At 38.7% G+C, this 27,183-nt stretch overlaps 1 protein-coding gene and 1 pseudogene across 1 annotated transcript in view; both read right to left on the reverse strand.

The window, feature by feature from the left end:
* Positions 1 to 27,183, reverse strand: part of DNAH8 (dynein axonemal heavy chain 8) — a 395,922-nt gene that overhangs the window by 322,863 nt on the left and 45,876 nt on the right. Inside the window, exons 9-12 of the mRNA XM_088024365.1 lie at positions 20,069 to 20,176; positions 17,065 to 17,166; positions 9,478 to 9,624; positions 4,149 to 4,346 (exon numbers count right to left, since the gene is read on the reverse strand). Of these exons, the coding sequence (XP_087880491.1) occupies positions 4,149 to 4,346; positions 9,478 to 9,624; positions 17,065 to 17,166; positions 20,069 to 20,176 (555 nt within the window). The remainder of the gene's footprint in view (positions 1 to 4,148; positions 4,347 to 9,477; positions 9,625 to 17,064; positions 17,167 to 20,068; positions 20,177 to 27,183) is intronic.
* On the reverse strand, positions 12,074 to 14,927 carry LOC114222195 (dnaJ homolog subfamily C member 2-like; annotated as a pseudogene).

The raw sequence follows: 27,183 nt of genomic DNA on the forward strand, positions 1-27,183 counted from the left end.
ATTGCACAACTTAGAAGAAATGGATAAATTCCTAGAAACATTTAACTTCCCAAAACTAAAGTAGGAAGAAATAGAAAATTTGAACAGACCAATTACCAGAAATGAAATTGAATCAGTAATCAAAAGACTTGCAATACAAAAGCCCAGGATCAGACTGTGTCACAGGCAAATTCTACCAAACATTTAATGAAGAGTTAATACCCATTCTTCTCAAACTATTCCAAAAAATACAAGAGGAAGGAAAACTTCCAAATTCATTTCATGAGGCCAGTATCACCCTGATACCAAAACCAGATAAAGACATCATAAAAAAAGAGAACTACAGGCCATTATCTCTCATGAATATAGATGCAAAAATCCCCAACAAAATATTAGCAAACCAAATCCAACAATATATTTAAAAAAATCACATACCATGATCAAGTAGGATTTATTTCATGGATGCAGCGGTGGTTTAATATTCATAAAACAACTGACGGGATACATCACATCAGCAAGAGAAAAGGATAAAAACCATATGACAATTCAATAGATGCAGAAAAGCATTTGACAAATTACAACATCCATTCATGATAAAAAACCCTCTGTAAAGTAGGCCTAGAGGGAACATATCTCAACTTAATAAAGGCCTTATATGAAAATCCACAGCCAAAATCATACTCAATGGTGAAAAACTGAGAGCTTTTCCCCCAAGCACAGGAAAAAGTCCACTCTCACCACTTTTATTCAGCATAGTATGGAAGACCTAGCCACAGCAATCAACATAAAGACAACATAAAGAAATAAAAGGCATTCAAATTGGCAAGGAAGAAGTAAAAGTCTCACTATTTGTAGATATCATGACACTATATATAGAAAATCCTAAAGACTCCACCAAAAAACTACTAGAACTGATCAATTCAGTAAAGTCACAGAATACAAAGTCAATGTACAGAAATCTCTTGCATTCCTATACACCAATAATGAAGCAGCAGACAGTGAAATGAAGAAAACAATCCCATTTATAATTATCCAAAACCAATAAAATATCTAGGAATAAACTTAACCAAAGAGGTGAAAGACCTGTACTCTGAAACCTATAAAACACTGATGAAAGAAATTCAAGACAACATAAAGAAATGGAAAGACATTCCATGTTCATGAGTTAGCAGAAGAAATATTGTTAAAATGTCTATACTACCCAAAGTAGTCTTCAGATTTAATGTAATCCCTATCAAAAGACCCACAGCATTTTTCACAGAGCTAGAACAAACAACCTTAAAGTTTGTATGGAACCACAAAAAACCCTGAATAGGCAAAGCAATCTTGAAAAAGAAAAAACTGGAGGTATCACAATTCCAGATTTCAAGTTATATTACAAAGCAGTAGTAGTTAAAATGGTATAATACTGGCATAAAAATAGACACATAGATCAATGGAATAGAACAGAAAACCCAGAAATGGACCCATGATGATATGGTCAATTAATCTTCAACAAGGGAGGAATGAACATACAATGGGAAAATGACAGTCTCTTCGACAAATGGTGTTGGGAAAACTGGACAGCCACATGCAAAAGGATTAAACTGAGCCACTTTCTTTCACCACACACAAAAATAAACTCAAAATAGATTAAAGACCTAAATGTGAGACCTGAACCCATAAAAGTCCTTGAAGAGAGCACAAGCAGTAATCTCTCTGACATTGGCCCTAGTAAACATTTTTCTAGATATGTCTCCTGAGGCAAGGGAAACAAAAGCAAAAAAACAAACTATTAGGTCTACATCAAAATAAAAAGCTTCTGCACAGCAAAGGAAACAATCAACAAAACTAAAAGGCAACCTACTGAATGGGAGAAGATATTCGTAAATGATATATCCAATAAAGGATTAGTATCCAAAATATATGAAGAACTGATACAACTCAGTACCCCAAAATAAATAATCCAGTTTAAAAATGGGCAGGGGGCACCTGGGTGGCTCCAGTAGTTAAGTGTCTGACTCTTGATTTCAGCTTAAGTCATGATCTCAAGGTCAGGGGATCAAGACATGCCTCTGGCTCCATCCTTAGGGTTTTCACTCTCCCTCTCCTTCTGCCCCTCCCCCTGCTCTCTCTCTCAAATAAAATAAAATAAAATAATAAAAAAATTGTTTAAATAGGCAGAAGACATGAACAGACATTTCTTCAAAGAAGACATACAGATGGCCAACAGATACATGAAAAGATGCTCAATGTCACTCATCATCAGGGAATTGCAAATGAAAACAACCATGAGATATCATCTCACACCTGTCAGAATGACTAAAATCAACAACACAAGAGACAACAGGTGTTGGCGAGGATGTGGAGAAAAAGAAACCCTCTTGCACAGTTAGTAGGAATGCAAATTGGTGCAGTCATTGTAGAAAACTGTATGGAGGTTCCTTAAAAAATTAAAAATAGAACGACCCTCTGATCCAGTAATCACACTACTGGATAGTGTGGATCACACAAAATTTACAAAACACTAATTCAAAAATCTACATACACCTCTATGTTTACTGGAACATTATTTACAATATCCAAACTATGGAAGCAGACCAAGTGTCCATTGATAGATGAATGGATGAAGAAGATGTGGTATATATACAACAGAATATTATTCAGCTATAAAAAATAATGAAATCTTGCCATTTGCAACATGGTTAGAGCTAGAGTATAATCCTGAGTGAAACAAGTCAGTCAGAGAAAGACAAATATCATAGGATTTCACTCATATGTGGAAATTAAGAAACAAAACAAATGAGCAAAGGAAAAAAAGAGAGAGAGAGACAAACCAAGAAACAAACTCTTAACTATAGAGAACAAACTGATGGTTACCAAAGGGGAGGGGGTGGGGGGATGGGAGAAATAGGGGATGGGAATTAAAGAATATACTTATCATGATGAAAAAAATTAAATGATAAAAAATAAATTATAAAAATTTAAGCAGGGGCATCTGGGTGGCTCAGTCCATTAAACTTCTGACTTTGGCTCAGGTCATGATTTCAGGGTCCTGGGATTGAGTCCTGCACTGGGCTCCCCGCTCAGCGAGGAGTCTGCTTGTCTCTCTCCCTCTGCTCCTCCCCCTGCTTGTGCTCTCTCTCTCAAATAAATAAAATCTTTAAAAAAATAAGCAATGTTTTTTTTTTAAACCCACAAATTCCCATTGCCATAAACTATAACGCCTAAAGCATTTTGGAAGCAAACTCCACTCTGCCCAACTAGCCAAACACTGTAAGTAATAACTAAAACATATCTTAATATCAAACAAATTGATATTTCAAAACTTAATTTCAAAAACTGAAAGGAAATCTATGCCAAAAAGAAAAGCCACTGTTAGAATTTTAGTATCATTCTTATTTATATTGCCTAGATTACCTTAATATAATTTTTAAAGAATCTTTAAAAAATAAATGAAAAAAAATATATATATAGCTTTCCTCACCTTCACGGCAAGAGTTTCAGATTCAGGAAGTGGATAGAGTATATTCCTGTCCCTCTCTGTATCTCCAGGACATTCTGCAGCAAAAGGAGACCATTCCCTGGGGCTAAGCCTGGGGTTACTACAGTAAGATAGTAACTGAGGTCATGTAAGCCCAAAATGTGGGAGAGAAATATGTTGCAGTGTCACCAGACATACTCTTTTTAAGTACCTTTCATCCTTCTGGTATCCCTTAAGCTAAGACAAACAGGATGAGGTCCCCTTTAGAGCTGTCCTCTAAGCTGTAGAGAGAATGTGGCCATAAAGTACAAGGCCAAGGGGAGAGCGAGCCATCTTCCTAATCTGTCCTCAAATCTTTTCACACTTAAAACAAAGAATAAGGATTACACACTTTCTCTTAGCCTGGAAAAATGACATTGGCTTCTCAGCACAACAAAAAACAAATACAAATTCCAATGCAAACTAAAAATGAACCCCAGCTATAATAACCCTGTGGCCTTCTGGGTATTCATTGATATCTTTTAAAGATTTTTCATTAAAAAAGGATGGAAAATATTTTGTGGACTAGTTAAAACATTTTTCACACTGGCAAATAGTTTTGATCAACTACACAACAGTAACTTCTAATAAGTAGTAAATATGTGAATTCCAATACCATTGGTTACATTTCAGCTTTACTAAAGTAAAAGTATGTATAATTACTTACCTCTAAACCATTGATTTTTGTCATGAACTCTGAGAAATCTGTATCAAATTCTGTCCTTCTTGGATCCAGAATGTCATATTGTTTTTTCTTAACCCCTTGATATATGTTTTTGAATTTTATTGACATAATATCTATTCCCTCTATGGTGGAATTACTCAAGGCTGAATATGTTTGCACAATAGTTATCATTTCTGTAATCTTAAAAAGAGAAGTGTTATTTTAGAAATGGGATATTAGGACCCTTCGCTAGAATAAACTCTTAATGAATCATTGATTTAAAAGAACAAACCAAGGGGCACTTGGCTGGTTCAGTTAGCACAGCATGTGACTCTTGATCTTGGGGTTGTGAGTTCGAGCCCCATGCTGGGTGTGGAGATTACTTTAAAACAAATTCTTTAGGGGCACCTGGGTGCCGCAGTCAGTTGAGCATCTGACTCTTGGTTTCGGCTCAGTCGTGATCTCAGGGTGCTGAGATGGAGCCCCACACACGGGTCTGCACTCAGCGTGGAGTCTACTTGGGTTTTTCTCTCCCTCTCCCTCTGCCACTCCCCACTGTGCTCTCTCTCTCTCTCAAAATAATAAATCTTTTAAAAAATCTTTAAAATAAATAAATAAAAGAAAAAATAAAAAACAAACCAATAAACAGCCCCTAAGATCATTTAGCTAAAACCAGCCAGAGAAGATAAAATAGAAGACAAATCCCTGTCACCAATCATTACTATTCTCAGACTATTCCTATCATATCCAGAGAGGGCTTGCTACATTTCTCAGATCTTGATCACTTTGTCTCTCAAGAGGGGAAAGGAAAGAATTTGAGCAAAACTCTTACAGATGTCTGAATAGCTTCATCCTTTTGCTCTGGAGAATTTTCTGAAAATCATTTTCAAAAGCTTTAGCATTCTTCTTGGCCCTCACCACAGTTCTGATATGTAAGTCTGCATAAATCCACCTGTGTTTTCCCTTTCACCTGCATTCAGGCAACCAAAGGCCTAAGAAGCCTGAAGACAACTGCAGTCCCTTCTGACCCCCAAGAGACTTGGGAAACCCTCAAAATGAACTTCACTACACAAATGGCTGCCTCTCACTCAATATGCCACCACCACCTACTTCACACACCAAAAACAAAAGTCCTTCATGTCTACAGGCTACTCCGTTCCTGAATCTTCATCAGTGATTCCCCTCTTTGATTCCTGCTTTGGAGAACAATGCTCAAAGCTCTCCAGGATGGGCCCATGGGTCCAATGGCCAAACAGAAAATAAACCTGTTTTCAGGGGATTCCTCCAAATATTACACACCATGAAGACAACACTACTGGTCCTCCTAAGAAGCCCGCAGAATTCACATAAGCTCCCTGTGCACATCAACCCAGACGACCATTTTCAGAGCAACTTTCACTCTTAACACCACTATTTCTGAACACTTCCAAACACCACTGTCATCCTAGAAGCCAGCCCAAGCCTGGAAGAAATACGAACTGCCTGCAATTTGCAGCACGCTGTATATACGGTATGTAAGGATGCGAAATACTTGGGTCTCCTACCAACACATACAGTCCACTCACCTTAAAAAACAAAAACAAACTGCAGAACTCAAACTACCCACATGCTCTGCTTTTCTAACCTGCCAAGACTCTGCCCATTATCCCTTACCCTGCCACCTGGCCCCAACAGCCAGATGCTGGGATGGAATTCCTGTCACTAACACAACCTCCATTTTGTCCATGGGTGGCTGAGGAGTCATCAAGAGGCAGAGACAGCAGTCTGTCCCATGCTTGGCCTTTCGAACTCAGCCAGTGTGTCTTCCACTCCCAACACCACATAGCAACAATGTGAAAGCCAGTCACAGTGATCAACCTCGACCACACTCCTGCTTGTTTGTTCTCATCTTGGCTTTTTCGTCAGTTCTCTCTTTATCCACTTTGACCCCCCGGTTTGACAACCAACTTGTAATCCCTTCTCTGCTCACCAGCCTTGGCACCCTTTCCAGTTCTCAACTGCTATGTTTGTCTCATCTCAGCGTCACCCTACCCCACCTACAAGGCTCCCGTCCCTTAAATCTCCCCCCAGCAATACCAGCTTCCCATCCCTTCTCTCTCATAAACATTTGGGTGAGAAGAAAATAAAACTAAAGACAGGGCTCTGGGAAACACCAATATTCACCAAAATTTATATGGCAGGAAGAAGAAAAAGGAGCAAAGTACATCCTTATTTCTGGCTCTTTAGGACAGACCAACCCTTAATGCACCATCAAGTCTCCACCTACCAACAGAAGGTGCACTTCAGGCAACCTAGTGACATACAAGAACCTTCCTCACTTGTTCTTAAACATTTCTGCCTAACTCTTGAGGTCTCGGCTCTCCAACCCCAACCTCAGTGCTGTCTGCCCTATGACTTTGCCATGTGTTTATCCTGACATCTTAATCTCTGCTTTCCCTAATAGGCTTTGACTTAGCTTGCCCTTCTGACTCTTCTCTTCTACTATATCCAAGTTTACAGAGGTAGCCCAACAGTGGTCCCTACTGTGGCCCACTAATCAGGAGAAGCCCATCCAGGTAGCTCAGTAACCACCTCTGGGAGATTATGGAAAACCCTGGCCACATTTCAAGGTACATTTCGTAGCCCCATCTTTGCAAATCTGGATACCAATACCCACCAGTTACACATGGGAGTGATGCCTATCAACTAAGGGATTCTTAGTACAAGGGAATTGGGATAACCTAGCAATCAGAATGCACTTTAGGTGAAGTCTCCAGGGGGGTGCTGCATTAGCTCTGGTTGCTGAGCCCTTGTGGCACGAAGTTGTGTCCTTAAGATTAGAGGCAAGATCTCTCCAGAGGTAGAGTCAGGTAAGTGGTTAGTGTAGCTGGCCATTACCACCCACTTCCTCTAGCATCAGGAATATTCAGGCTGCTACTTCATGGATAGATGCCCATTATGCCCAGCATTAGACCTGCCACCAAAATCTTTACTGCTAATGGGCTAACCATTAAAGACCAACCCTGAAACTCTACCAAGCGTAAAACTATACCCAAATTGTCAAGGGGACTAGCCCCTGGAAAAATTTAGAATAACCAGGACCTACCCCAAGCTTTATACTACAGTGCATTCAGAAACATTAAGCATCTTTATGGAACAAGGTCTGGCCAATGGTGCTTCCATGCCAATAACCTTCTAATTGGACATTTGTCCCCAAGAAATCTCTATTGTTCACAAAACAATTCCATACAACAGTTTCCTACATAGAGTACAAAAGCACAAGCAACAGAAAAAAATCATAAGTTGGACTTTATCAAAATTAAAAACTATTGTGCTTCAAAGGACACCATCCAGAAAGTGAAAAGATAACTCACAGAATGGATGAAAATATAATATCTGATAAGGGACTCAGAATATATAAAGAACTCTTACAACTCAGCAATAAAAATACAAATAACAAATTAAAAATGTGCAAAGGATGTGATTATAATTTCTCCAAAGAAGAATTATGAATGGACTATAAGCAAATTAAAAGATGTTCAACATCATTAGTCATCAGCAAAATGCAAATTAAAACCACAGTGAGATAGATGTTACTTCACACCCTCTAGTTTGTCTAAATTCAAAAAGGTAGACAATAATAAGTATTGACAAGGATGTGGAGAAATCAAAACCCTCATACATTGCTGGTGAAAATGTAAAATGACACAGCTGTTTTGAAAAATGGTTTGGCAGTTCCTCAAAAAGTTACCATATGGCCCAGAGGGGCGCCTGGGTGGCTCAGCTGGTTAAGCGACTGCCTTCAGCTCAGGTCATGATCCTGGAGTCCCGGGATCGAGTCCCGCATTGGGCTCCCTGCTCAGCAGGGAGTCTGCTTCTCCCTCTGACCCTCCTCCTTCTCATGCTCTCTCTCTATCATTCTCTCTCTCTCTCAATAAATAGTAAAAATCTTTAAAAAATTTTTTTAAAAATTTTTTTAAGTTACCATATGGCCCAGACATTCCAATCCTATGTATATACTCAAGAGAAACAACAACATGTGTCCACACAAGAACATGTACAAACATGTTCACAGCAGCATTATTAATACTAGCCAAGAAGTAGAAACAACCAAAGCGCCCATCAACTAATGAGTGGATAAATAAAATGTGGCATCCATACAATGTCATATGATTCAGAAATAAAAAGTAATGCTACAACATGGACAAACTTTAAAAACATGATGCTAAGTGAAAGAAGTCACTCACAAAAGACCACATATTATATGATTTCATTTATATAAAATGTTCCGAACAGGCAAATCTATAGAAACAGAAAGTAGATTAGTGGCTGCTTAGGGGTGAGTAGAGGGGAGAATAGAGTGTGACAGGTGGATGGGGTTTTTTTAGTGGGAACAAAAATGTGCTAAAATTAGACTATGGTAATGGTTACACAATGCTTTGAATATATTAGAAAATACAGACTTGTACAATTTAAATGGGTGAATTGTATAGTAAGTGAATTATATCTCAATAAAGCTGCCAAAGAAACAAACAAAAAAAACAGCTCCACATAAGCATGTATGAAGGACCCCACTCGATAACTTGGTTCTCTTCATCACCCACACTTTCCTATCCTGGACAGATCAGGAGAGTACAAATAAAAACCAGGCTTCCAGACATGTCTAGGAGATGCCCTTCAACCTGTGTGATGCCCTCACTAATTTCCAACAAATGATGAACGGAATCCTAAATATTACTAGGACCTAGGGAGTGGGCCAACTCCTGGGAGAGAAGAAGGGGTGGTACCTACATGATATCTTTATACACTTTTCAAAAGCTGACTCCAAGAAGCCTCTGGTATGGGCTTCCTGATACCCCCTGAAAAAATATCACCCCCTCAGCTAGAGCTAATACATGAATCAAAGGTGAAGTGTCTGACCCACGCCTGCCCAGCAAAGGCTCCCTCACACAATGTTTAGGTATACACCATTTTTACTGGCCTAGAAAGAGAAGTTGTCTATACATCCAGATATTGCACTACTACTGGGTTCCACCAGGTATTATGGGCATTTCACCATACACTTTTTCTCAGCCTAATACAATCGTTAGACACAGAAGCTTCTAAGGTCAAGCTCCATAGGTAGAGGTAGAATTGAGGTCTTGAGAGAGGGGAAAGTCTGCAATAGCTTTATAGTCATCAGAACTGAAAAATAAGTTAGACCAAAATGTAGTGATCTGTAAGTAATAGGAGCTGATTCATATCAACAGTGAGACAAGAGATCCAGGTAATTCTCAACTGTGCCACATAAAGTATGAAATAACCAGAATGGGGGGGGGGGGGGCTGTGGATACAGTGACTGAATATTGGTTACCTTCTCCAATCTTTTGCAGAAAGCTTCAAATTTTCCAAATATATACATTTCTGAAACCTCAAAAGATTTTTCACCTGAGGATTCTAAAATCTGTTTCCTTGTTTTATGAAAAGATGTCTGATATTCCTTGAATAGAAAAATGCAATCCTATAAGAAAATTAAAAGAAGGAGAGAACGGGTGATGAGTGTTTGTTCAGGAGTCAATCATTCAAGAATCTGTCTTCACGCAGGACTGATCACACCAGCCCAACAGGAGCTGTTGCTGTTGACATTAAAACTCAAGTTCTCCACCTATATATTGAAAAGTCTGGGGATGTGAATGTAGTTTCTCTTAATTTACATCATATTATCATCTTCTTCATTCTCACTATTTCCCTTCTATCCTGTCCTCACCAGAGTATGCCATACATTGTTTGTACATTTTCATGGCTAATTAGAACTCCTGGGAGGTCAGAAATTATCTCTCAATTCTATTTATTATCACTCATCTATCACTTAGTATCTGCCTTCTCTTTAGCATTCTTTACATACAGGTATGTAAAACATTAAGACTCTGCGATACTAATTTATTGTCCAACCACCGTTTCTCCACAAGGAAATCCTAGAGTCTTTGTGAGTACATTGCTGAAACCCTAGTATTTGATTACGGTTGTCCCACTGGCCAGGCTGGTGAGCCTGTTAGAAATATAAAAGAGGACACGGTCCCTAAGGTCCAGTAGGAATTCTCTGTCATTTTGAGTTAACATTTCCAACCAACCATTAAAAAAAATAATGTTATTTTCCAAAGCCACCAATGGCCAGTCAAATCTTTATCACAGGCCCATCTCTCTGGTTCTCACTCTTCCATCTCCCTCCTTGAAAATAAGGACTCTTGCAATTACATTGGGCCCACTTGGATAATCCAGGATAATCTCCCCATCCCAAAGTCAGCTGATGGGCAATCCTAATTCTATCTACAATCTTATTCCCCCCCATCTTGCCATATAACGTAATATATTCACCTGTTCCGGGGATTAGGACATGGACATCTTTGGGGAGCTATTTTCTGCCTACCACAGTCACAAAATCAGAATTTCTGTGAGTGAGACTCAGGAATCTATATTTTTAACAAGTTCCCGGGTGATTCCTATAAACATTCAGATCTGTGAATAAATGGTCTCATACATCTTCCCTCTTCTATCTCAATCTCCAAAACAACAAAATTGCTCCATTCAAGGTCACTGATTATTTTTCACTCATCTAACAATAGTTTATCAGTACCCAAGTGTTAGGAACCCCTTGAGATGCTAGGAATACAGACAAGACCCCTAACCCTCATGGAATATAACATCTAATAGCAATTACTTTATATTACTTCCTCTTCACCACTCAATCTCTTCATGTTGGACAAATAAGGTAAAGGACTTGAATAGACATTTCTCCAAAGAAGGTATCAAACTGAGGGTTTTAGAGGGGAGGGGGGGTGGGGGAATGGGTTAGCCTGGTGATGGGTATTAAGGAGGGCAGATATTTCATGGAGCACTTGGCATTATACGCAAACAATGAATCATGGAACACTACATCAAAAACTAATGATGTACTGTATAGTGACTAACATAACATAATAAAAAATATATAAAAAAAAGAAGATATACAAATGGCCAATAAGCACATGAAAAGATGCTCAATCATAACTAGCCATTAGGGAAATGCAAATCAAAACCACAGTGAGATACCACTTCACATCCAATCAGGATGGCTATTATCAACAAAATGGAAAATAACAAGCACTTGCAAGGATGTGGAGAAACTGGAACCCTCCTGCATTCCTAATGGCAATGTGAAATGATACAGCCACTGAGGAAAATAGTTTGGTGATTCCTCAAAAAATTAAACATAAAATTACCATATTGCCTCATACTTCTAGTTCTAGGTATATACCCAAAAGAATTGGAAGCAAAGACTCAAACAGATAATTGCACACCAATGTTCACAGCAGAATTATTCACAATAGATAAATGGCGGTAATAATCCAGATGTCTATCTACAGATGAATGGATTTAAAAAATGTGGCATATCCATACAATGGAACATTACTTAGCCATAAAAAGGAATGAAATTCTGACATATGCTACCTACATGACTGAACTTGCTAAGTGAAAGAAGCCAGACACAAAAGGACAATACTGTAAGATTCCACTTAAAGGAGGTACCTAGAATAGGCAAATTTATAAAGACAGAAAATAGAACACAGGTTCCCAGGGGCTGTGGGGAGGAGAGTTTGGGGAGTTATTATTTAGTGGGCACAGAGTTTCAGTTTGGGATGATGCAAAAGTTCTGGAAATGGAAAGTCATGATAGATACACAATATTGGGGATGTACTCAATGCCACTGAACCATAGGCTTAGAAATGGTTAAAATGGTAAATTTTATGTTATGTATATTTTGTCACAATTTTAAAACTTCAATTGTAAAAAACGAAAACAATTTTAAAATCTTCCCACAAAGAAAATGTCAAGCCTAGCTGACTTAATAGAGGAGTTCTATCAGACCTTTTTTTATATAATATTTCCAGTTTTATTTTTAAAAGGCACACATGACAAAGAATATTACTAAGTCATGTCATGACTCTACTTGCACTCAGCACTTGTTCTTGAGCATCTTTCTTTGCTTTTATGGTTTCAACAAGTTCCTTATATTATTTCAGGTACTCTTTTTCCATCTTATGAGGCACTGCTTCTGCTACTTTTCCCCCATTTTGCAGGTGCATTTATTGGATAGATTTTCAAAGCTTGTTGCAAAAGCTTCTGTTTCTCTGTTGTCCAAGAGGTGAAATGTGTGCAGACTTTCTAAAAGGTGTCATACTGTCAGCTTGAGGTATGACTCCTTGTAGTGCACCATCTTTTCTGATGCAGGTCATGACTTTGGAGACTCTTTTTAGGCCAACTCCATAAGAAGAATATGTGTTCGTGTAGTTGGCAACAGCTTCCTGTGATACTGTGATTTATCAGAAATATATATATTTGGTCATTCCAATGGCCAAAATACATTTCTCATATATATTTGGTCTTTATCCATAGTTCCTGGCTCACAGCTCCCCAAAACCTTGCAGTTTCCCAAATTATAAGAACAGTGGGAATATCTTTTGTTACAAGATTCAGTCTCTTGTCTTCAGTTCTTGAAATTGCTTTCGAGCCATAAAGGTGAAATGGGTGTCTTGTTATTCATAACAAGCCCCTTTCTACCACAACTGGGTTTACATTATGAGGTGACTTCTGGAAGCACCTAAGGGTGGGGGCTGGTTGCCAGGGGAACCAACCAGGAATGTCCTACCCCATGATTCTGGGAAGAGGGCTCCTAAAGTTTGAATCAACCAGCAATGGCCAAGGAGTTGATCAATCATGCCTATGAAATGTGATGAAACCTCCATAAAAAACCCAGAAAGACAGGGGCTGGAGAACTTCCGGGTTGGTGAACACAAGGAGATCTGGGGAGAGTGGTGCACTCTGAGAGGGCATGCAAGCTCTGTGCCTTTTCCCCATGCCTTGCCCTATAGGTACCTCTTCCATCTGTCTGTTCCTGAGTTATATTCTTGTATAATAAACCAGTAATCTAGTAATTGAGTAAAATGCTTCTGAGTTCTGTGAACCACTCTAGCAAATTACTGGAACTCAAGGTCTGGGGGTGTCGTTGGAACCTCTGATCTACAGCAGTCAGTCAAAAGCACGTGTGACAACCTGGACTTACTACCGGCATCTGAAGCCCCACTGTGGGATTTAACCTGTGGGATGTGATGCTATCTCCAGGTAGATATGTCAAAATTGAGTTAAACTGTAGGACACTCAGTGTCCAATAATCACTCGTTGGTGTGGGGAACCGCCCCCTCCCCCCCCCACACACACACACTAGAACTGGGTCCACAACCCTTACTTTCCATCTTGAATTTGTTCCAGCAAGGAAATTCACAGCTTTGATTAGTAATTGCAGGTCAATTCTCTTCTGACCAGTTTTTACTGCCATTTCCACCTTTGTCAGTTGATGTCTCTCCATTCTTAGATGCTTGTCACATACAAGCCTCAGCTTCTCTCTCTTTTCTGTGTTACTCATTTGTTTCTTTTTTTTTATTAATTTTATTATGTTAGTCACCATATATTACATCATTAGTTTTTGATGTAGTGTTCCATGATTCACTGTTTGTGTATAACACCCAGTGCTCCATGCAATATGTGTCTTCTATCTGTTTTACCAGAGCAGGCATTCCTACTTCTTTTGTAGATGCTGATGCATTTCATGTAAGTACCTAAGCTTGCTAGTTGGAACGTATCTGAAAGTTTTTCCACTTCTTCCTTCCAACCTGCCCTGTCTCATTCTCAGATAAGCAATTCCAGGGGCGCCTGGGTGGCTCAGATGGTTAAGCATCTGCCTTCAGCTCAGGTCGTGATCCCAGGATCCTGGGATTGAGCCCTGCATTGGGCTCCTGGCTCAGTGGGGAGCCTGCTTCTCCCTCTCCCTCTGCCTCTCCCCCTGCTCATGCTATCTCTCTCTCTCTGTATCTCTATGTCTTAAATTAATAAGTAAAATCTTTTAAAAGAAAAAAGAAAAGCAATTCCAGGTCTCCCATGAATTTTGAAGTTTTTGCCTTTCCCTTCTAATGGCTTTTTTTTTTTCTGGGTATCTTTTCCTTCCTTGACAATAATGCCTATTGACTGACCTCCACTCCCTTCTCCTTAGCAACCCAAGCAGCTTCGGATTCAGCTAATCTTTATTTTTCTTTAGCTTCTGGCATCTTCTGTTTTCCTTCTGCACTCACTTTCTTCTCTGTTTCTTTCTTGACTTTTTCTTTTTAGAATGCGTTTATCCTTGCATCACAACTACATGCATTATCAATTAACATTCTCATTCAGCTCAGTTCTTTTTTTCTTGGTGCCCTGTTGCTCTGTCCTGTTTTTCAATCCATCTCCTGTCATCATGACATCCTGCTTCTTCATTTAAATATGAAGATTCTCTCCAGGAGTAAAAAATATACCAGAAGGAATAAAATGTCTCTACATCTTCAAACGGTGACTTCATATTACCAAGTTTAGGAGACTTTTTATTATTTAACGATCTAGAATTCCTTTCAAGCCCTAGGGAAAATACTCTGAAGAAATTGTCCTTTGCTTTACTTTTAGAAGGAACAGACTTATGAAAAGTAAGCTGCATCTCTTAGATTCTCTTATTTTCACTGGATCAGATATTTCATAAGGTTTCATTATGCCAGTAGTTATGAAGTAGCCATGATCTTCTTTTACTGGGTCACCAGCTTCTTTCAGGGCTGTTTTAACAACACTGCTTTATGAGCAGTTTTGGTCTGTCTCTGTAACTCCATGTCTTACATAGCCAAGTCCAAGAACCCCATAATGAGCCTGGTTCTTCCAGTCTTTGGGATCAAGTATTTTCAGCTTAAGAAACTGTCCTAATGATGCAGGCATGCCAGGTCTGAGGCCAGAGACGGGGTCCCACAGGACCAGCCAAGAGGGTCCTTGGCTTCACCCAGGATGGAAATCAAACGTGAGTCAGCAGAAGGTGAGAGCAGAGTTTATTGACGATGTAGAGACAGCAGATACAGACTCAGAAAGGATAGGAGCATGAGTCATCTTTGCTTGGGGTCTGGAGTTTTTATTGGCAATCGTGGTCTGGTGCATGTGTCCTCCTAGGCATACAGGAACTGGGCAGAACAGGACAGGGTCCAGGTGTCCTTCATAAGTCCTCATTCCCTGAAGCCAGGGGTCTTGGCATTAAGATGTCTAGGGCCAATGGCCTGGAATAGGCACACAATGGCTCTGCCAGGTCATTCCTTAGATATCATCTACTGTGCTGGAAGACTTCAAAGATATCATTATCTCTTTGTCCCTTACAAGGAGAACATAAGCAATTTGCATTACAAGGCATGTGTAAAGTGGGTGAGGGTGCAGGTCCTAGCAAGAACAGAAGCCAGAAAAGAAACAAAGGGAAGGGAAAAACAGCTTTTTCTCTCATGGGGTTCCCTTGGGTTTCCTCATCTCAGTAACTGTAATTCTTCATCTTCTGTTCCCTCTCACCACTCTTTTTTATCCTCTGTTTCCAGAGGTCAGAGCATGGTAAAGCCCCATAAATACAGTGCTTCACATCCCAGTTGGAGGGCACTGAGCATCCTTTCTGGCTCTCCCTTCCAGTTCCAGCCTGGTGCCTTGGCTCCCTAAAGCCCAGGGAGCAGCACATGAGGACCGCCAATAACCACTTCCGGATGCAGCCTTCCTGCTGTGGTCATTTCCTGAAGACTTTCAAAAAACAGATCCTTTTAATTTTCTGCAAATTTTTCCAGAGAATAGAAGGTGGGGGGGAATATTCCCCCCTACCTTCCCCTCCTCCTCCTCCACTGAGGCTGAGCCCTTAGTGCCAAAAACACTGACAAGGACAGTATGACAAAGGAAATTTACAGGCTCTCTATCTCTCATGAATATAGTTGCAAAAACTCCTAAACAAAATTGTAGCAACCCAAATTTTAGAGTGTTTTAAAAAAAAATTTTTTTTTAAATTAGACCATGGAACAGCTGGGTGGCTCAGTCAGTTAAACATCTGCCTTTGGGTCAGGTCCTGATCCCAGGGTCCTGGGATTGAGTCCCACATCGGGCTCCTTGCTCAGCGGGGAGTCTGCTTCTCCCTCTGCCTCTGCTGCTCCCCCTGCTTGTGCATGCGTGTTCTCCAACAAATAAATAAATAAAATCTTTTAAAAAAATTTACACCATGACCCGGAAAGTTTCATTTTAGAAAAACTAAAACTGTCATCTATTACACTAACAGACTGAGAAAAATCTAATAAGCATCTCAATAAATATGTGCAGAAAAACATTTTTTAAAGCCCATTCATAGCTTTAAAAAATATGTCCTAGTACTAAGACTAGGAGCAGAACTTCCTTAATCTGATCAAAGATATATTTAAAACCTAAGAATACATCAAAATGGGGAAATGTTAGGGCGCCTGGGTGGCTCAGTTGGTTAAGCGACTGCCCTCGGCTCAGGTCATGATCCCAGAGTCCCGGGATCGAGTCCCGCATCGAGCTCCCTGCTCAGCAGGGAATCTGCTTCTCCCTCTTACCCTCCCCCCTCTCATGCTCTCTCTCTCTCTCTCTCTCATTCTCTCTCTCAAATAAATAAAATCTTTAAAAAAACAAAAACAAAATGGGGAAATGTTAGAAATGTCAGAAACATTCTCTTCCAAAAGATCAAAACCAGATGCCAACGATCACCTTGACTATTTAAGAATGCATGTCAGTCCTAGCCAATGCAAAAAGTCAAGAAAATGAAATTAACAGGGGCTGCAGTGAAAGGTGGGGACCAGGGAATACGGGATAGCAAGAGGTGTCCACTATAGGCAGCCATGGAGAAGATGAGAACTAAATTTTACACTAAAGGATCCTGCACTAAATATTAAGGGAAGCCAATAATTTTAATGAGGTTCTATTTATATTCTCATGCTATTCTTTACAATGTTTTTAACATGTTTTGTGAATGAACAAAGTAAAAAAAAAGGGGGGGGGGCAGATGGTGAAAGCTTTACTGTATGAAAATAAGAATATGTCTACAAACCTGAATTTTCTTTAATACGAGCGGTGTTTCCTGATCCCATACGTGGACGGTTCCTCCATCAGTAATACACGCTTTACATGCCGTCACCATTTGATTTGTTACCTAAAATAAATACAAGTCCAAAATAGCTATATGTGAAGAGAGAAATAAAATTTAAGATTTTTATCTATTTTTTTTTAAGATTTTATTTATTTATTTGACAGAGAGAGGGAGAGCATGAGAGCAGGAACACAAGCAGGGGGTGTGGAAGAGGGAGAGGCAGGCTTCCTGCCGAGCAGGGAGCCCAATATGGGACTCGATCCCAGGACCCTGGGATCATGACCTGAACCAAAGGCAGATGCTTAACGACTGAGCCACCCAGGCACGCAAAATTTAAGATTTTTAAACCAGAAGCATAAAAATATGATAAACAGTAAACTTATGGGAGGAATGAATCACAATATAAAAAACAAAGAAATACACATTCCATCAAAACCAAGACAACCCAAATTTTTTACTGCATTTAAGTCAACTTCACAGGGGCCATAAACTCCAAAGTCAACTATATTTTCCTTTTGTCTATTTTTCCTCTAACTAGGATCCAAGTGTCATTCTTCATCATCCTTCAACATGCAAACTAAATTTAAAGTTAACCACCTCACACATACCCCAAAATAGCGAGGTGGAGGGGAATACTCAAGAGGTTAGATTGAGAGGACAGGCTGACACACAGAAATTTTGGAGAATTCCTAATATAGAAAGCACACAGGATCAAATCTACAGGAGGAAAAAAATAAAAATAAAGATGACAGAAAACCAGAACCCCTTCTGGAGAAGGTTACTGTGAAGATGGAAATCTTTGAGGTGGAGACAATGGGAGGTGGCCCTTGGTTGTGACCCTACACACTGAATTTGGAGCAACTTGTACAGTGGGCAACAATGGCATATGCTGACAGGACAGAGCCATGAGTGTGAACTATGCCCAGGTAGCTATTGCACCCCAGGAGGACATGTTAGAGAAAAAGCTCTTCACATTCCCAACCCCCCACACCCCCCAGACTCCCCCACACAAGAGACAGACCAAAAGAAACAGAACAAGCGGGCAAATTATGACTTAAATACAAAGATGGGCAGACAACCCAGAATCACCAAACAACTAAAGAAAATAAACATGGGGGGTGCCTGGGTGGCTCAGTCGGTTAAGCATCAGACTCTTGATTTCAGGTCAGGTCATGATCTCAGAGTTGTGAGACTGAGCCCCACATCAGGCTCTGTGCTCAGTGGGGAGTCAGCTTGAGGATTCTCTCTCTCCTTCTCCCTCTGCCCCTTCCCCCACTCGTACTTTTGCACACTCTCTCTTTCTCTAAATATGAATAAATATATCTTTAAAAAATAAAAAGAAACATGGTAACAGAGGCTTTAAACTCAACAGAGGAAATACAAAAAAAGATGTAAAATATTATATCTTTTATTAACTACATGAGAAAGATATGAGAGTATTTTGCATCACAAAAAAAAACTAGAGAACTTGGAAATTAAAATTTTTATTATCAAAATAAAAAAATTCTATTGATGAACTGACCAACAACTGGGACATAAACAAAGAGCAAAAGAGTGAGCCGAAAGGTCAAAGGACAGAAACTGACAAAACAAAACAAAACATAAAACATTAAGAGAAATGGAAGTTAAATTCAAGGGGACAGAATAAATTAAACAGGTAGGTAAGGAATACTCTAAGGCAAAAGAGGGAAATTTCCCAGGAATAGAGATAAAAGTTTCTGGATTGCAACAATCCAACAAGTCTAGAACATAAATGTAAAAAGGACCACAGCACTTTGAAATTTTATGAGTTTAAGGATAAAGAAAAAAATCCTAAAAGCTTCTCGAAAGAATAAGACAGGTTGCCTAAGGAAAAAGAATCATATTAACATAAATTTCTCATCAACAGTACTGGATAAGAAACAATACTTCAAGTTTCCGGGAGAAAATTATGTTGAACCTGGAATCCCGCTGAAACTAACATTTGAATAGCAGGACAAAACGAAACTATTTTCAGACATGCAGGAATTCAGGAGGTTCACCACATACAGACGATCTCTGAAAGAACCACTTGAGAATACTTTTCAGCCAAAGAAATAATGAATCCAAGATGGAGAAAGATGTAGAAATCACAAGAGAGAGGTGATCAAAGAAACTAGCAATGCTTAGATTTTATTCTGAACACATAGGGATTCATAATGTTAACAAACTATTAGACAAAATAGTTTAAAATTATTAACAAAAATATAGAACAAGAAATCTCAGCGTGGGACATATATAGCAAGAAAGAGACAAGTGATGGGGAAAAATCCTAACATTCTTCCCCTATTTAAGAGATGGATAATGATTAAATCTATTGATTAGTTTTTTAAAAAGAGAGTTGAGATGTGACTTTTACTTTATATATTTATGTTCTGCTTGAATCACAAAGAAATTTTATTTATGTGTCTCTTGGATGTTTTTTCAAATTATTTAAGTAATGAACCATATGTCACAACAGTGCTGGTGGAAGTAGCTAAAGAAGTGTTGTCAATCATGCACACAATTCCTAGATCTTGAGCAAAACTATATGGAATGAATAAATTAGAAAAGCACCAGCCATGGTCTCCATGTCGTGAGATCGAGCTCCATGTCGGGCTCCATGCTCAGTGTGGAGCCTGCTTAGGATTCTCTCTCTCCTTCTCCCTCTGCCCCTTCCCACCACTTCTTTCTCTCAAAGAAAGGAAGAAGGAAGGAAGGAAAGAAAGAAAGAAAAGCACCAGCTACATTTAAACAAAAAGCCTGAGGGCTTACCTCTGAGAAGAAGGTACACCTTCAATTAAGTAGAACTGACCAGTCAACACCTTTCTTTTCTTGTCCACTGTTCTGTCAAATCCAGAATTCTGAGAGGCACCCAAACTTCCCATTTCCCTTCCCTGGCCCAGAGGGAAAGTACTGTTAACTTTTCACAGGGTTACATGTATGATTTCTTCCCTTGGAAACTTACCTTGATGAACAATGAAGTCATTCTCTCTGAGGTGTTATAATACCGTGACACACTGTGAATCATTCTGATGGCATTAATCAAATTTTGTATTCCATGTGCCATGGAAACCTAAAATTGAAATATATTAAGTGAATTGCATCATATATTTATAGTTTTAATAACCAATATCCTATAATATTCAAAATTCTAACCACATATAAAAGTGTAACATTTTTATCTTAAAGTCAAATTTTACTAAATGCAATGTAGCATCCCAGACTGATTCTTGGAACTGAAAAAGGACATCAGTTTTCACAAATGTACCAAGGTAATGCAAGATGTTAACAGGAGAAACTGGGTGAAGAGAATTCTGTAGTATAACTTTTCTGTACATCTAAATTTAAAAGTTTATTTAAAAATACAATTTTAGAGGTGAAAGTGATTTTAAGGATTAATAGTTCAAGATTATCTTTTTATAAAGATTTTATTTATTTATTTGAGATAGAGAGAGCAAGAGAGAGAGAGAAAAAACACGAGTGGGGAGGGGCAGAAGGAGAAGGAGAAGCAGGCAAGGAAAATAGAGAGGTAGGGAAGTTAAGCTCCTTGTCCGAGTTCCTACAGCTGTATTACATAACCACAGTTATGTGCCTGAGATTTTGAGATCCTGCTTTTAACTATGACGCAAATCAGGATGGGAAAACAGGTAAGGTCAATGGCATTCCTACAAGGAGGTTGCCTCTTAATTGCTAAGACAATATAAAATATATGAGATGTTTTAATGGCGATAAAATAAATAAAACCAGAAATAACAACTATTTCTTTAAAGATTTATTTGATGCAGAGAGAGAGAGAGAGAGAGAGTACAAGCAGGGGGAATGGCAGGCAGAGGGAGAGGGAGAAGCAGGCTTTCTCCCAAGCAGGGAGCCCAGTGCCGGGCAAGATCCCAGCACCCCGGGATCATGACCTGAGCCAAAGACAGACACTTAACTGACTGAGCCACCCAGGTGCCCCAGAAATAACTATTGATTAGTGTACTGTATGTCCTAGGTATGAGGTGTAACTATGATATAATTAAATCAATGATATGTGGCTTATGGAAATTAATATCATTACTTTGCAAGTAACCTGGGATGTCAGAATTCATATTATATATGTTATCTGTATATCAAAAAGAGTCTAATAAAAATAAGCCAAGGAGGGGTCTCCTCCAATCTCAATAAGGCAAGTCTACAAAGTACCCATAACTCCAATGAAGAAGGCTCAGAGATGGCATCAAATGGGTCCATCAGGAAAATACCCTTCATCTAAATTTTTTTAAGATTTTGCTTATTTATTTGACAGAGAGAGACACAGCAAGAGAGGGAACACATGCAGGGGGAGTGGGAGAGGGAGAAGCAGACTTCCCGCTGACCAGGGAGCCCGATGCAGGGCTCCATCCCAGGACCCTGGGATCATGACCTGAGCCAAAGACAGACACTTAACGATTGAACCAACCAGGTGCCCCACCCTTCATCTAAATTTTAAACATCATTTATAATAGAAGATTCTTGAGCACACCGTTCTTACCTATCTATACACAGTGTTGAGACACTTTATATGTAAAACATATAATGATAGATATGCCAATAGCAGAAATTGCAACACCAAGATAATAAAATGAAACACTAAACATAAAATTCATAAAACTTATCCACAAAAAAATGGAAGAATGAGTCCTCTGCACTTTTCCTGTTCAAATGTGAGTTACAAATTAAACAGCAGGGACTGTTTGCTTTTAATGAGAAAAAGAAAATGAGGATAAATGGAATTTTTGAAACCTCAAAAATAGTGAGTATATGAAGGGGAAGCAATTATATGACAATACTATTAGAACTTCTTTAATTTCAAAGATAATGTTCAAAATATTCCTGCATCAGAGAATGTGAAAAGTTTAATAACAACAACAAAATAATAATAATAAGGTATATCTATGCTAGAACAATTGAATAAATTTTTTTAAATTACCAGGATGAAAAGAACACCAGAACTAAAATATTTGAAAATTATATAAATTTAAACAAGCCTTTTGAAGAAAGAACTTGAAATTAGTACACCTAAAAATCTAGAGGTCTTGATCACAATAAAAAGCATTGTATCTTTCTTACAAGTTTACTTTTTATAATGAAAAGCTTTAAATATATAGGAAAGTACAGAGAATAGTATAATGATCATTTATACCCATCACTACACTTGACAAATGTTAACATTTTGGTATATATGCCTCATCTATTATTTTTTCACATCAAGACTTACTTGCAGGTCATCCTTGAATAGGCTTTGGATATATGTGTATTTGAGATTTGCATCTTCAGTTCTTGTGAACTGAACTAACCCCATATGCATGTGACATGTGAAAATTCTGATTTTACTTAGACACAAATTTTAATTGCACATGCTGTAAAGCTGGGAAATCAAGTCACTGGGCTACTGAGTGAGCTAAGCAATGGCTATATTCCTCTATCACCATACATTCTGGTTTGCTTTACTCATGGTCATATACACACAAACACCTAAAAAATCATATAAAATATTTTTATGTAAAACAAATTTTTAAAAGGTCCCTAAGAGAAGTCTAGTTGCTAGTATTAGGGGTGTAAATAAGTTGTAAGTAAAATCCATCATCTCTTTATGGAACCAATTAAAAGACTGCTCCTGGGTACAATCAAAACTGGAGGCTCTAACTGCTAGGATAAATGAGGCAGAAGAGAGAATTACTAATAAAGAAGACCAAATGATGGAAAATAAAGAAGCTGAGAAACAGAGATAAATAACTACTGGATCACCAGGGCAGAATTCAAGAGATAAGTGATACCATAAGACAAAACAATATCAGAATAATTGGGACCCCAGAAGAAGAAGAAAGAGAGACAGGGGCAGAAGGTATATTGGAGCAAATTATAGCAGAGAACTTCCCTAATTTGGGGAAGGAAACACGCATCAAAATCCAGGAGGCACAGAGAACCCACCTCAAAATCAATAAAAATAGGTCAACACCCCGACATCTAATACTAAAACTTATGAGTCTCAGAGACAAAGAGAAAATCCTGAAAGCAGCTCAGGACAAGAGATCCGTAACCTACAAGGGTAGAAACATTAGATGGGCAGTAGACCTATCCACAGAGACCTGGCAGGCCAGAAAGGACTGGCATGATATATTCAGAGCACTAAATGAGAAAACTATGCAGCCAAGAATACTATATCCAGCTAGGCTGTCACTGAAAATAGAAATGAGAAAAATATGCAGCCAAGAATACTATATCCAGCTAGGCTGTCATTGAAAATAAAAAGCTTTGGGGCGCCTGGGTGGCTCAGTTGGTTAAGCGACTGCCTTCGGCTCAGGTCATGATCCTGGAGTCCCGGGATCGAGTCCCGCATCGGGCTCCCTGCTCGGCAGGGAGTCTGCTTCTCCCTCTGACCCTCCCCCCTCTCATGCTCATTCTATCTCATTCTCTCTCTCAAATAAATAAATAAAATCTTTAAAAAAAAAAAAAAAAGAAAATAAAAAGCTTCCAGGACAAATAAAAACTAAAGGAATTTGCAAACACGAAACCAGCCCTACAAGAAATATTGAAAGGGGTCCTCTAAGCAAAGAGAGAGCCTAAAAGTAAGATAGACCAGAAAGGAATACAGACAATATACGGTAACAGTCACATTACGGCAATACAATGGCACTGAATTCATATCTTTCAATAGTTATCTGGAGTGTAAATGGGCTAAATGCCCCAATCAAAAGACACAGGCTATCAGATTGGATTAAAAAAAAGAAAAAAACAAGACCCATCGATATGCTGTCTGCAAGAGACTCATTTTAGACCCAAAGACACCCCCAGATTGAAATTGAGGGGGTGGAAAACCATTTACCATGCTAATGGACACCAAAAGAAGGCTGGGGTGGCAATCCTTATGTCAGACAAATTAGATTTTAAACCAAAGACTATGATAAGAGATGAGGAAGGACACTATATCCTACTTAAAGGGTCTATCCAACAAGAAGATTGAAAAATTGTAAATATCTATGCCCCTAACATAGGAGCAGCCAATTACATAAGCTTTTTGTTATATAATAACAAAAGCAAAGAAACACATCCACAACAATACAATAATATTAGGACACATTAACACCCCCTCACTGAAATGGACAGATCATATAAGCAAAAGATCAACAAAGAAATAAAGACTTTAAATGACAAACTGGACCAAATGGACTTCACAGATATATTCAGAACATTCCATCCCAAAGCAACAGAATACATATTCTTCTCTAGTACCCATGGAACATTCTCCAGAATAGATCACATCCTAGGTCACAAATCAGGTCTCAACCGGTACCAAAAGATTGAGATCATTCCCTGCGTATTTTTGGACCACAATGCTGTGAAACTAGACCTCAATCACAAGAGGAAAGTCAAATAGATGGAGGCTAAAGAGCATCCTACTAAAGAATGAATGGATCAACCAGGAAATTAAGAAGAATTAAACAAATTCATGGAAACCAATGAAAATGAAAACACAACTGTTCAAAATCTTTAGGATGCAGTGAAGGCAGTCCTAAGAGGAAAGTATATAGCAATATAAGGCTTTCTCAAAAAACAGGAAAGGTCTCTCTAATACACAACCTAACCCTACACCTAAAGGAGCTGGAGAAAGAACAGCAAATAAATCCTAAGCCCAGCAGGAGAACAGAAATAATAAAGATCAGAGCAGAAATCAATGAAATAGAAACCAAAAGAATGGTAGAACAGATCAACGAAACTAGGAGTTGGTTCTTTAAAAGAATTAACGAGATTGAAAAACCCCTGGCCAGACTTATCAAAAAGAAAAGAGAAATGACCCAAATAAATAAAATCATGAATGAAGGAGGACAGATCCCAACCAACACCAAAGAAATACAAACAATTATAAGAGCATATTCTGAGCAACTATATGCCAGCAAATTAGATAACCTGGAAGAAACGAATGCATTCCTAGAGATGTATCAACTACCAAAACAGAACCAGGAAGAAATAGAAAACCTGAACAGACCTATAATCACTAAGGAAATTGAATCAGTCATCAAAAATCTCCCAAAAACAAGAGCCCAGAGCCAGATGGCTTCCCAGGAGAATTCTACCAAACATTTCAAGAAGAATTAATACCTATTCTTCTGAAACTGTTCCAAAAAATAGAAATGGAAGGAAAACTTCCAAACTCGTTTTATGAGGCCACCATTACCTTGATCCCAAAACCAGACAAAGACCCCATCAAAAAGGAGAATTACAGACCAATATCCGTGATGAACATGGATGCAAAAATTCTCACCAAAATACTAGCCAATAGGATCCAACAGTCCATTGAAAGGATTATTCACCACGACCAAGTGGGATTTATCCCTGGGCTGCAAGGTTGGTTCAACATCCGCAAATCAATCAATGTGATACAACACATTAATAAAAGAAAGAACAAGAATTATATGATCCTCTCAATAGATGCAGAAAAAGCATTTGACAAAGTACAGCATCCTTTCTTGATCAAAACTCTTCAGAGTATAGGGATAGAGGGTACATACCTCAATATCATAAAAGCCATCTATGAAAAACCTACAGCGAATATCATTCTCAATGGGGAAAAACTAAGAGCTTTCCCCCTGAGGTTAGGAACACAGCAGGGATGTCCACTATCACCACTGCTATTCAACATAGTACTAAAGTCCTAGCCACAGCAATCAGACAACAAAAAGAAATAAAAAGCATCCAAATCGGCAAAGAAGTCAAACTCTGTTTGCAGATGATATGATACTTTATGTGGAAAACCTAAAAGACTCCACCCCAAAACTGCTAGAACTCATACAGGAATTCAGTCAAGTAGCAGGATATAAAATCAATGCACAGAAGTCAGTGCCATTCCTATACACCAACAACAAGACAGAAGAAAGAGAAAATAAGGAGTCAGTCTCATTTACAATCGCACCCAAAACCATAAGATACCTAGGAATAAATCTAACCAAAAAAGGAAAAGAATCTGTACTCAGAAAACTATAAAATACTCATGAAAGAAATTGAGAAAGACACAAAGAAATGGAAAAATGTTCCATGCTCATGGATTGGAAGAACAAATATTGTGAAAGATGTCAATGCTACCTAGAGCAATCTACACATTCAATGCAATCCCCATCAAAATATCATCCACTTTTTTCAAAGAAATGGAACAAATAATCCTAAAATTTGTATGGAACCAGAAAAGACCCCGAATAGCCAAAGAAATGTTGAAAAAGAAAAGCAAAGCTGGTAGCATCACAATTCTGGACTTCAAGCTCTATTACAAAGCTGTAATCATCCAGACAGTATGGTACTGGCACAAAAACAGACACATAGATCAATGGAATAGAATAGAGAGCCCAGAAATGGACCCTCAACTCTACGGTCAACTAATCTTCGACAAAGCAGGAAAGAATGTCCAATGGAAAAAAGTCTCTTCAACAAATGGTGTTGGGAAAATTGGACAGCCACATGCAGAAGAGTGAAACTGGACCATTTCCTTACACCACACACAAAAATAGACTCCAAATGGTTGAAAGACCTAAACGTGAGACAGGAGTCCATCCAAATCCTAAAGGAGAACACAGGCAGCAATCTCTTCGCCCTCAGCCGCAGCAACTTCTTCCTAGAAACATCGCCAAAGGCAAGGGAAGCGAGGGCAAAAATGAACTATTGGGATTTCATCAAGATAAAAAGCTTTTGCACAGCAAAAGAAACAGTCCACAAAACCAAAAGACAACGGACAGAATGGGAGATGATATTTGCAAATGACATATCAGATAAAGGGTTAGTATCCAAAATCTATAAAGAACTTATCAAACTCAACACCTAAAGAACAAATGATCCAATCAAGAAATGGGCAGAAGACATGAACAGACATTTCTGCAAAGAAGACATCCAAATGGCCAACAGACACATGAAAAAGTGCTCAACATTGCTCGGCATGAGGAAAATCCAAATCAAAACCTCAATGAGATACCACCTCACACCAGCCAGAATGGCTAAATTTAATACGTCAGGAAATGACAGATGTTGGCGAGGATGCGGAGAAAGGGGGGGAACCCTCCTATACTGTTGGTGGGA

This window comes from Eumetopias jubatus, unplaced genomic scaffold, assembly GCF_037043125.1.
Source record: "Eumetopias jubatus isolate StellerSeaLion01/CBP00866 unplaced genomic scaffold, mEumJub1_p1.0 scaffold_6, whole genome shotgun sequence".
NCBI classification, from domain to species: domain Eukaryota; kingdom Metazoa; phylum Chordata; class Mammalia; order Carnivora; family Otariidae; genus Eumetopias; species Eumetopias jubatus.